This window comes from Trachemys scripta, chromosome 5 (genome assembly GCF_013100865.1).
Source record: "Trachemys scripta elegans isolate TJP31775 chromosome 5, CAS_Tse_1.0, whole genome shotgun sequence".
In the NCBI taxonomy this organism is placed as follows: domain Eukaryota; kingdom Metazoa; phylum Chordata; order Testudines; family Emydidae; genus Trachemys; species Trachemys scripta.
Window position 1 is genome coordinate 115,711,617 of NC_048302.1, and position 12,589 is coordinate 115,724,205.

The 12,589-nt window shown below is 43.2% G+C and overlaps 2 protein-coding genes across 4 annotated transcripts in view; one reads left to right on the plus strand and one right to left on the minus strand.

Annotated features, from left to right (window-relative positions):
• Window positions 1-7,278, minus strand: part of PPP2R2C (protein phosphatase 2 regulatory subunit Bgamma) — a 270,028-nt gene extending 262,750 nt beyond the window's left edge. Inside the window, exons 1-2 of the mRNA XM_034770935.1 lie at window positions 7,103-7,278; window positions 6,780-6,860 (exon numbers count right to left, since the gene is read on the minus strand). Coding sequence (XP_034626826.1) covers window positions 6,780-6,860; window positions 7,103-7,118 — 97 coding nt within the window. The 5' untranslated portion in view covers window positions 7,119-7,278. The remainder of the gene's footprint in view (window positions 1-6,779; window positions 6,861-7,102) is intronic.
• Window positions 7,279-11,778: 4,500 nt separating this feature from the next.
• Window positions 11,779-12,589, plus strand: part of MAN2B2 (mannosidase alpha class 2B member 2) — a 56,172-nt gene continuing 55,361 nt past the window's right edge. Inside the window, exon 1 of one of the 3 annotated variants that reach the window (XM_034770931.1) lies at window positions 11,779-12,010. In XM_034770931.1, coding sequence (XP_034626822.1) covers window positions 11,894-12,010 — 117 coding nt within the window. In that variant the 5' untranslated portion in view covers window positions 11,779-11,893. The remainder of the gene's footprint in view (window positions 12,011-12,589) is intronic. The other 2 variants (XM_034770932.1, XM_034770933.1) reach the window with 2 other exon arrangements.

Here is a 12,589-nt window from a genome sequence, read left to right on the forward strand (position 1 = left end):
TTGTTGTTGTTGTTGTTGTTTAAATTCCTATTCATGGCACACTTCAGGAAAGGGAAAAGTTTGGTCTTTAACCAGAGTTCTTATATTTTGCTTGTAGCAAGGATAGAATCCCACCTGTTAAAGTGATGCTTCCTTGTAAGGGCTGTATGCACCTCTGCAAAGAATACAGATTACTGTACATGTCCATAGAGATCAGTACCATTTAGTGGAAAAAATATAATTTAAAAAAAATGGAAAAGTTTTGTGTGCCAAATTCATCTCAAAAGTAAACCCACTGAAGTGGATAGATTTACCATTATGCTAGGTGTTAATTTGGCCCTACAGGTATAAATTGGTCAAACCACACTTGGTTTCCTGCTCTTGTCCTAGCAAGTCGTCATCTCTCTGAAGTTCATCTAATCTCCATGACAAGAAAGAGCCACAGAAAGATGTACGAGAGTGCTCTCATTTTAAGTCATGGGTCAAAACTGGATTTACAATATCATCACTGATTTCTGAATGGGATTCTTTGTTCCTATGTTGAATATTTATGATCTTCTTAAGGAATGAGTAAGTCTGGTTCTGGTTCCTGGTCAGTGAATTCGCCTAGTTTGAATCTAGTTTATTTAATATTTAGTTTTGGGTTTTCAGCAATTTAAATGTTTTCTTTAACACTGAGCTCAAGATAGGCCTTGTTAGCAAGTTAATTGGAAAAAAAATAGCACTGAACATACATTTAATTCTGTCCTGTACAGTGTATGATAACTCACTAATCAGAAGTATATTAATCTAAGTAGTTTGATACACAAGGATACACAATAGACAAAATCTTCCTTTTCAGGCCTGTAACGTTGCTTTGTGACAGATCTTACTCATCCAAATCTTTAACAAAAAACAAAAAACACCAACACACACAACACAAGAAAATGCTAAGTTATGACAAGTCTCCAACATTACACGCTGCCTGGGAATTATGATAAATGCTTTCAATTAAATACCACGATGTTTCCCAAACTTGGGACGCCGCTTGTGTAGGGAAAGCCCCTGGCATTGCGGGCCGGTTTGTTTACCTGCCCCGTCCGCAGGTTCCGCCGATCGCAGCTCCCACTGGCCGCGGTTCGCTGCTCCAGGCCAATGGGAGCTGCTGGAAGCGGCACCCCAGTATGTCCCTCGGCCCGCACCGCTTCCAGCGGCTCCCACTGGCCGCGGTTCGCTGCTCCAGGCCAATGGGAGCCACTGGAAGCGGCGCGGGCTGATAAATTAGGAGTGGGCAAATTACGGCCCATGGGCTGTTTTAAGCCAGCCCGTGAGCCGCACCACGTGGCTCGGCGGCTGTACCCCACGGCTNTTTGTGTAGTTCCCTTTTTTGAAGCTAAATGCTACTGTAGTGGGTTTCTTTGGTATTTTCTCCCCTACAAGAGTGGAAAATACCAAAGAAACCCACTACAATATGGTAGGTCAGTGTTTCCCAAACTTGGGACGCCGCTTGTGTAGGGAAAGCCCCTGGCAGGGCGGGCCGGTTTGTTTACCTGCCCTGTCCGCAGGTTCCGCTTCCAGCAGCTCCCATTGGCCTGGAGCAGCGAACCGCGGCCAGTGGGAGCTGCGATCGGCGGAACCTGCGGACAGGGCAGGTAAACAAACCGGCCCGCCCTGCCAGGGGCTTTCCCTACACAAGCGGCGTCCCAAGTTTGGGAAACACTGACCTACCATATTGTAGTGGGTTTCTTTGGTATTTTCCACTCTTGTAGGGGAGAAAATACCAAAGAAACCCACTACAGTAGCATTTAGCTTCAAAAAAGGGAACTACACAAAGTTGAGACAGCCAACTAAACACAAATTAAACGGAACTATCACAAGACTGAAATGCCTGCAAGCTGCATGGAAACTATTTAAAAAACACCATTTATAAAATAGAGGCCCAAACTAAACATATACCCCATATAAATAAAAATAAAATGAAATAAAAAAGTAAGAGGACCAACAATATGTCACCATGGCTAAACCAGAGTTAAAGAGGTGGTTAGAGGCAAAAAGACATCCTTTAAAAACGGCAAGTCAAATCCTGATGTGGAAAATAGAAAGGAGCATAAACTCTGACAAGTGTAAAAATATAATTAGGTAGGCCAAAAAATAATCTGAAGAGCAACTACCAAAAGACACAAAAACTAATTGCAAACTTTAAGTACATCAGAAGTAGAAAGGCTTCCAAACAATCAGTGGGGCCACTGGATGATCAAGGTGCTAAATGAGCACTCAAAGAGGACAAAGCCATTGGGTACAAACTAAATGAATTCTTTGCATCCATCTTCACTGCAGAGGATGTGAGGGAGATTCCCACACCTCAGCCATTCTTTTTAGGTGACAAATCTGAGGAACTGTCCCAGATTGAGGTGTCAATAGAAGAGGTTTTGGAATAAATTAAAAAATTAAACTGTAATAAGTCATGACGACCAGATGGTATTCACTCAAGAGTTCTGAAGAAACTAAAGTATGAAATTGCAGAACTGTGGTATGTAACCTATTGCTTAAATGAGCCTCTGTACCAGATGACTGGAGAATAGCTAATGAAACCAATTTTTTTTTTTTTTTAATAAAGCTTCAGAACATATCCTGGCAATTACAGGCTGATAAGCCTAACTTCAGTGCCAGGCAAATCCGTAGACACACAGATGAACATAATATGTTGGGGAAGAGTTAACACAGCTTTTGTAAAGGGAAAGCATACCTCACTAGTGTATTAGAATTATTTGAGTGAGTCAACAAGCATGTGAACAAGGGTGATCCAGTTGATATAGAATACTTGGACCTTCAGAAAGCCTTTGACAAGTTCCTACATCAAAGTCTCTTAAGCAAACTAAGTAGTCATGGGATAAGAGGGAAGCTCATCTCATGGATCAGTAACTGGTTAAAAGATAGGAAACCAAAGATAAGAATAAGTAGTCCATTTTCAGAATGGAGAGGGGTAAATTGTAGGATCCCCCAAGGATCTGTACTGGGACCTTTGTTGTTCAACATTGTCAGGGCTGAATATCAACTCTGGCACTTCGAGTACAGAAGGTGGGGGCCCGCATGGATTCTAAAAATTAATACAAGCCTGGAGTGACAACTATTAAACTCCCAAGGTTACAGCTTTTCTCTGACCATGGCTTGGTAAATGCTGCCACCACCCCAAAAAAAACACACCCTTGGACCCAAGAAGGAGCACTTCGGAATTCCTCCCTGTGAGGTACCCTCAAGCCCTTTCTCACACACCCCACTCCCTCCAGGAAGAGCTGAGAAAGAAAACAAAGGAAATTAGTGATTGCCGCCAGCTAATTAAACAACATATGCACAAACCTCTTATGATACCAAAAATCCAATCCTGTACTTAAAAAAGGTAAATTTTATTAAAAACAAAAAGAAAGAAAATACATTTGGAACTTAGGCTTTTGCTAGATTTTAAAAGAGCAATTCCAAACATTAAGCACCCAAACTAGTTTCTTGGGGGTTCAGCTTAAAGGTTACAAGCAAACAAAAACCATCTGGGGTTGGCACAGAGGAGATCCACAAGCCAAAATAAAGAAATAACCTGATTGAGATAGGGAATGTTTAGGTAGATGCAATAAGTCCTGCTAGGTATGGAAGATAATTGTTCATAACTGGTTCAAACCTTACACGGCATTCCTGCCTATATCATTGCTGCTCTGTGTCCCTGCAGCCCAGAGAGAATAACAGACAAAGAGGAAGTTTCTTTCCCCATTTTAAAAAGTTCTACCTTCCCATTGGCTCTTTTGGTCAGGTGGCCACTTTTTTTTTCTTTACCTGGGGGACTTTTTAATCCTTTACAGGCAAAGCAAGTAAAGAACAGCTACCAAGAGAGATTTTACAGCTCACTGGCTGGCTGGGTGTCCATCAAAGGGAGCTATCTCCCCACTTTATTTATCACAAATATATTCATAAATAATCTAGAAAAAGGAATAAACGGTAAGGTAGCAAAATTTGCTAATGACACTATATTACTCAGGATAGTTAAGTCCAAAGCTAACTGCAAAGAGTTATAAAGGGATTTCACCAAACTGGGTGATGGGCAACAAAATGGCTCATAAAATTCAGTGTTGATAAGAGCAAAGTCATGCACATTGGAACAAAATAATCCAACTGGATATACAAAAAGGTGGGGTCTAAATTAGTGGTTACCACTCAGGAAAGACCTTGGAGTCATAGTGGATAGTTCTCTGAAAACATCTGCTCAATGTGCAGTGGCAGTCAAAAATCTAACAACGTTAGGAATCATTAGTAGGGCCCTACCAAATTCACGGTTCATTTTGGTCAATTTCACAGTCATAGGATTTTTAAAGTTGCAAATTTCATGATGTCAGCTATTTAAAATCTGAAATTTCACAGTGTTTTAATTGTAGGGGTCCTGACCCAAAAAGAAGTTGTGGAGGGGGTCGCAAGGTTATTGCAGGAGGAGTTGCAAGAGAGCTACTCTTACTTCTGCATTGCTGTTGGTGGCAGCACTGCCTTCAGAGCTGGGCAGCTAGAGAGTGGCAGCTGCTAGCCAGGAGCCCAGCTCTGAAGGCAGAGCCACCACCAGTGCAGAAGTAAGGATGACATGGTATGGTATTGCCACCCTTACTTCTGCGCTGCTGCTGGCAGGTGCTGCCTTCAGAGCTGAGTGCCCGTCCAACATATGCCGCTCTCCAGCTGCCCAGCTCTGAAGGCAGTGCAGAAGAAAGAATGGCAATACTGTGACCCTCCTGAAATAACCTTGCAACCTCCCTGCAACTCACTTTTGTGTCAAGGCCCCCAATTTGAGATACGCTGGTCTCCCCCCCCCCCCCCCCCCATGAAATCTGTATAGTATAGGGTAAAAGCACACAAAAGACCAGATTTCATAAGGGGAGGCCAGATTTCATGATCCATGATGTGTTTTTCATGGCCGTGAATTTGGTAGGGGCCTAATCATTAGGGGAAAAGATATATAATAAGACAAAACATATCTTAATGCCTCTATATAAATCCATGGTACACCCACACGTCAAATACTGCATGCAGTTCTAATTGCCCCATCTCAAAAAAAAAGATACATTAAAATTGGAAAATGCACACAGAAGGGCAACAAAAATGATTAGGGGTATGGAACAGCTTCCATACAATAAGTAATTAGAAAGACTGGGACTGTTCAGCTTAGAAGAGAGACAATTAAGGGCAGGGGATATGATAGAGGTATATAAAATCATGAATGGTGTGAAGAAAATGAATAAGGAAGTGTTATTTATCCCTTCCCAAAGCACAAGAACTAGGGTCACGCAACAAAATTAATAGGCAGCAACCAAACAAAAGGAAGTACTTCTTTACACTATGCATAGTCAACCTGTGAAACTCATTGCCAGGGGACATTGTGAATGCCAAAAGTATCACTGGGTTTAAAAAATAATTAAGTAAGTTCATGGAGGATAGGTCCATTAATTGCTACTAGAGAAGATGGTCAGGATGCAACCCATGCTCCAGGTGTCCCTAAACTTCTGACTGCAAGAAGCTGGGACTGGATGACAGGGGATGGATCACTTGATAATTGCCCTGTTCTGTTCATTCCCTCTGCATGATCTGCACTGACCACTTTCAGAAATCAAGATATTGGACTAGATGGACCATTCGTCTGACCCAATATGTCCCCTCTTATTTCTCATGTTTACATTCCCTCCCAGCAACCATTTCCACCTCCAAATATTTTTTATCATATCTGGGCAGCTGAGCTGTTCACAAAAAAAAAATCTGTATCTATATTGTGAATAACATCATCTTCTAATTAACCAACCTCTAGCACAATAAATACAAAACAAAAACCTAAAACCAATTTGTAAAATATACCGTGGAACTTAAGCTATGGTGGTATAAGTTTAGCAGGGAAAAGTACACGTAGCCCACAGCCATTACCAAATTTTAATTCACTACTAAAATGCTGAAGCTAAATCCCACCTGGAAGCATATCCACTTTGCAAATCCAAATAGCCAAATATCACTCCTGATCCATCATGCAGACAGCAAATGCAGAATCCTAAGAAATCTATGCCACAAATGCAACAAATCATCATGTTAAGGCCCTTATTCCATATAATTCACATACCACTGAAAAATCAATGGTACCACTGAAACATGCTCCTTAGTAGCATGCAATAAAACAGATTGTATCATACAGGCTGACATTTGTTCTGTTTTTACATTTTTTCATATTCAAAATCATATGTAATAAAATTATTTCTTCTTACACAAAAAGAGAGGCTATTCCATATTCGGTCACTCGTACCATAAACAAATACATTCCAGGTTACCTCCAATTCCTCTTTCAGTGTTGAAAAGAAAAAATTAAAACATTACAACCAGATATTGCAAGGCCTCACTCAAGTCAGTAGTCTACTAATTTCAAGGGTTAATCCAGTCAATAAAGGATGACAAGCTGGACCCTTAGTTACCAAACCAGATGCTCCCTAACAAAACAAAAAGAGTTGAAACATTTTCCAAGGCCTTTATGTATTCCAACAATGCAAAATGTTAGAATCCACCCACGGCTAGCCAAGAACAGTAACATTTCTCCATCTCTGTGTGTGACACATTCAGAAATGTACACCTCACATCTTTCCAAACCAGCCCACAGCTCTTAGGTTGCCTCTTTCTCCATCATTACAGCAGGGTTCCCCGCATCTAGACATAGCTGAGTTTAAGTCAATTAGATAGGATACACATGCCCAAAGAGCTCTGTTGTTGTAGGGCAGGGCTTTTTGCAAAGACCAAACATCATCTGTTCAAGCATCGCTTACCTTCGGAGACCTCAAACTGTGCCGTTCCATTGAGCTGATACAGGCACCAATCAACTGCATCCTCGCCAGGGGGGCAGCCAACTAGTCAAACAAGCAAAGCTACAGTCAATAACTGTGCAGCTCACACCTTAGTGCTCCCCCACAGCAGGCCGAGGAGAGGAAAGAGGGAGGAAGCCTGGGGAGGAGGACAGGAGAAAAGGAGTGAGGGGGAGGGAACAGAGAAAGGGGAGCAGGTGGGGGAGAGTTAGGGGAGGAAGGAGGGATCGAGGAAGAGGAGAGATGGCTGAGAGGTGCCTGGGGGAAGGGAGAACGGTTCCAAATACCCTGCTTTTGGGACATGTATGTTGCCCTCCGAGAGGCGCCCGGAACTGCTCTTTGCTTTGCTCTCGCTGCCAAGCGCTCGGGGCGCCTCCTCCTTCTCCCGGCGGAGCGGGTGGTGCTTGCCGGCAGCGCAGGCTGACTTGGGGCGCCCAGAGAAGGCTCCGCCCGGAGATCCCGGAGAAGGCGGCGGCGGCGCAGCCTCCCCACGGCACTGGGCACGGAGAGGCCGCAAAGCAGCCCCAACAGGTGTGAGCGGAGTCCGGCCCTGGGAGGGGAATTGGCCCGGGCACGGGGCTACACCACCAGGGGGCGGAGGCCGCATGCTGGTGAGGGGGCCGCAGGAATGTACTGGGGGGAGGCGGGGCCGTGTCAAGGTGTGTGGACGTGGGCGTGTCAAAGAGGGGAGCATCCACCGGGCCGTCAGAGCCTGCGTGTGCGGGGAGGGGGAGATCTGCGTGGGTGGGTGTCAGCCCCAGGCATGAAGCCAACATCCTTAGTTACCTCAAGCCTGTTTCTGGGTATGGCCTCACTAATGAGGTTTTTTAACTGAAGGTAATTGATGCCAAGTAATATGTTATTCTAGGCACGCCACAAACATCTTCCGTACTAGGACCCCCCAGGTAAAAAGCACGAAGGCTTGAGGAGCATCCAGACTACCAGGTGCAGAAGGGTTACCTATCTGGAGTTAACTGGTGATCAAGTCAAGACAAATCACTCTAGTGTAGACAGAGGTGCTGGAACAATTAGTATAGTGGGAGTGCTGAGAGCCATTGACCCAAACTGTAAACCCTGTATATGATGGGAACCACTTCAAGCTGGGGGTGCGGTAACACCCCTAGTTCCAGCCTATGAGTGTAGGCAAGGCAGTCTTCCTAGACACTCAACACCTGCACAAGAGGAGCCTAGGGACTTACATTCACACCCTGCTGCCTGCTACCCTCCTGTGTCCTAGGATTGCAGGAGTGTTAATTGCCCACTTCATTCTCCATGGTCTCCTAGAACATATGTGAACCCCTGATGCTAGCAAACTGTCTCACCTTGTATTTAGCTTGGGTACTCTGGTTACCTGCCCCAGACTTGAGGAAGAGATCTGTGAAGCTCAAAAACATGTCCCTTCCATCAGCAGAAGTTAATCCAATAAAAGATATTACCCTGCCATTCTTGTCAGTTTTCATAGAGAAAATCCTGAGCTGTGAGGTTCAGATATGAATCTGGGCCTCCCTTAAGTATCAAGGAGAAGGGATGTGTGATTTCAGTTCAAGCCCCTATCTGGCTTCATGCATACATGATGTATGATCACTATGAAAAACAAGACCATTACCATTTTCAGGTAAAATTGACTTTACTGCAGCATTCAAAGCATTCCTAGACTTGGGCCATTCAGCAAATATGATGAGTAAGTGCTGCAACTACCACTGTCATATATATATGTATGCACACGTGCTGGTTGCATGTGAATGTTTTTGTACACTGAGACCATTGTCAGATTACAGTAAACCACACACTGTAAATTTCCATATTCCTGCATACACATACACTAAAAACAATTCTGGGGGGAAATTAAATGTACATTAAATGTTCTGTTCACCAGGTGGTATTTTTGGCATGTGATTTAATACTAAGCTCCTGAGTTATTAGTTTACAGCTGGCAGCAGCATCTTGCTGAAGTATTCTCGCCTTTCTAGGTGATCATATGTCAGAGGCCCTCATTTTTTATGGAAGTATGGTGAGACCAGTGTTCTTTGCATGGGCAAATGATAAAAATCACAAACATACAGTAGAGAGAGAATATTACCAGCCCTGGACTGAAGGCCAGCCACAGAAAAAAGTATCAATCTTGCCCTGTTGTGGCATAATCACACTGGGCTTGCCTCTAATTTTTGCCAGTTGTGTGGCAGTTTATGTGGCTTGGAATAAGCATTTTCTTCTGTACATTTTCTGCTTGCCATGCTTAGTCTCACCCAGCTTGCCATGCCCATTTTCCTATCCACCGTTCTATGTGGTCTTCTGGCACTGGGAGGTTTTTGTGCACTTGCACTGACCACTGCATAATTTGACTAATTCCCTTGTCCCACCCAAATTATTTTCCACTCAAATTTCTCTCCCCACTTCTTCTGTTCCACACAAAATAATGGAATATTTGGGCCCTTGTGAAAACGTAGGGAAAGGACTTAGCCATTCAGAAATAAATATGTGTAGTAGGTTTAAGATGAAAGCAATGTATTTTCCAGAAATCCTCAGCTACTTTTAGAAATAAATCAAAATGCCTATGTTTAACCCCTCCTGTGACAATAACCCAAATCACCCAGGGTTATAATGCCTATTGAAGTATAGTCAGCAATATTAATGCATTTAGACATTGTATGTCCCTGGGCCACATTTGCTGGATATTCACTTGTTTTCTGGGAACTGAAAAGGTTAATGAAGAAAGATATGTTGATGATTAAGAGGAGAGAGGAAATTTTTGCAGTTGTTTCAAGCCTAAACTTCATCCAGCTACTTTCAGTACTATTGACTCCATCAACAAAATACCTGTAGACCATGATTGTACTTCATGCAAAATATTCTAGCCAATAAAATTGACCTTGGCACTTCAGCAGTTTTATTTTCTCATAGTGTTTTGGGAGACGTCATTTCACAGTCCACCACGTTAGCTGGCAAATTAATGGCCCTACTCTGAGAGAACTTATCTGAAAGTGGATTTAAGCAGAAATGTGGCAGAAATGAGTCTCACTCTGTGTAACTCAATAAAACTGCCTAACATTGATAAAGTGCTTTTCATTCAGAACATCAAAGTACTTTACAAACTCTGTATACACATAACTTACTGGCTCTTCATCTGGGGTTTTACATTGCACAATTGTTTCTCTCTTTTTTAAGAAGGGACAGAACCTGATGTCAGTTGTAGTGAAGTAAATCTGTCCATACAGATGTCTTGGATTAAGGCTGATCTACATATGAGCTTCCACCAAAATAACAATTCAATTTTAATTCATGCCTTTTGTTATTTTGGAGCAATTCTCTGTGTGGGTATATGTTTATATGTATAGTATGAAAGTACTTTGGGACTGGTGCAGAACATGCTATATAAACACAAATTCCTCAGAATAGTTCACATATGTCAGTTACTCAGGGAAAGGATTTTAAACAAACTCAGACATAAGATGTGTAATTATATTACATTATATTAACATTTGACCTACAGAGGGTCTAGGGAAGATAGACAAGTTCTCCCACAACACACCACAAACCAATTCCTAGAGCTGCTCCAGGTACTGAGGCACTAAGGATACACACCCAGAAATCCTAGCATAAAACACATATAACTGCAGTGCCAACATGGACACAGATAAACTAAATCAGTTTCTAATCCAGTTTTGTTAAATTGGTGCACAAACTGTATGTAAACAAGACCTCAGGTACATATAACATACCTATGACCTTGGTATCTAAGCACCAATTTCAACTGTTACTTCAGTTTTGCATTAGTGTAAATGAGATCAGAAAACAGTCTGAAATGTTTTAGTTTGTCCATCAGAAATTATAAGGTGAATTTTAGGTAGACATAATTTACCCAAAGCAGAATTTGACCAGGACACTGTGGGGAACACTCCTACGCTTTTTGATAACCAGAAGCCTTATCAGAAATAGGGCGTTATTTTGGTCCTCAGTGCTCTGTCTGTATATTGATTAATCATGGGCTTATGATATCACACTCCAAACTGGTATAACACTGCCTCTTTGGGTGTGAATCCCATGCAGCATCTCTGGATGATGTGCTCTATCTTTCCCATTGGTGTCAGTGGGGCACCAGACAGAATCAGGACTCTGCCTATGCAATTCACAACACAAACCTAGGACCATAGGGTGTGATCTTGCTTATATAAAACTATCATTGTTTTTAATGGAACAAGAGTGGGTCCATAGTGTAAAATAAAACTTAATTTTGATTGGAAATGTAGAAAATTTCAAGTCTTGGAGTCTGGACTTTAGAGCCCTTTAACATTTTTGAGCCATCAGCCATTCAGAAACAAATTTTATGAAAAAGTTTTTTTAAAAGAAAAGTTATAAATTGTTTGAGATTATGAAAGTTTGTCTGAATATTTAAGTCTCTGAAAATTAATATCACATTTTCCAACAATATATAATAAGAGCTACTCAGTTCTGCAGTTTTGGATGGGCAGTTTCTTGCACATAGCTGCAATTTAGAAAATTGTTTAATATTTGTAAAGCTCCATGTCTGTACAGTGCGGAGCATACAGAGGGTGCTCTACAAGTACAACAATGCAAAACATGGGACATCATTGTCTCCCTTGTAAATATTTATTACTAGACTTGCCAAAACTTTCCTCATTTGGAGGGAGGCAGCTGCCTTGTTTTCGTTTAATTTTATGGCACGTTTTAAAAAGCATCTCCCTCTGGTGATAAAGTCTCTTGCTGTGTTTCAGGGAGTCATGTAAAAATTTCGATCATTCTTTGAAATCTCCTTGATATTGCTGAGCGGGTAGGTATTTTCCAGCTTTGAATGCTACGATCCCCGACTCTTCTCCCCCTGTGTGGTTTGCTTTTACTCACCACTCAGATAATAGCGCTAGAGGCCCCCGCTCCCATGCCCCACGGCATCCTGGAGGAGGCGTGGTTGCATGTTGGGGGCGGGAGGAGCACAGGCTGTGGCCCTGTGGAGCTTGCCGTAGTGCTGCGGCGCAGGGTGGGGGCGGAAGTCGGGCTGTAGTAGCCGCTGCAATGTTGCAGGCGGTTCCCCGCTGATTGTTACACCGGGTGTGCGGCGCACAATGTATCTCCTGCTGGCGTTCCTCAGCCTGATCCCGCGGGCGGCTTGCCTGGGGGAGCTGAAGGCTTTTGTGGTCGCTCACAGCCACATGGACGTGGGCTGGGTTTACACAGTGCAGGTAGCTCCCTCCAGTATTGTCTGTGCTTTCGGTTCACTCTTCCGCTTCTCTCTGTGCTTACTTGAGTGCCTGCAGGGAATCCAGGGGGGTCAGATCAGCCACCCGGAGATAAATCTCCTATCGGCACCCGGTTGGTGCCCCCGTGTTTGCATGAGCCCAGTGAGGTTTCCGTCCTGGCTCTTTGTTTGTTTATTTACCCATCCATCTGATTACTACTTTTATTTGAGGTGTTGCCCTGTTTGTGTTTCCTCTCCCCATGCCTCCCCCAGCAGTGACAAAGTAGTTTCAAACGCAGGGCACTGATCCTAAGGCAAATTAGTTCTGTAACTGGCTCAGATGGGAGGTTTCACTTCTGCTTTTTTCCCACTGCTGTAAGCTACAGGCGGGATCTTTTCCTCCGTGCGCGTTTGGGGTGCTCGGTGGACATAGAATTAGGCCCTACCATAACTCTATCAGGGTTTCTCAAACTGTGGGTCAGGACCCCTCTGGGTCACAAAGTTATTACATGGGGGGTCGCGAGCACTCAGCCTTCACCCCAAGCCCCCTTTTGCTTCCAGCATTTATAATGGTGTTAAACAT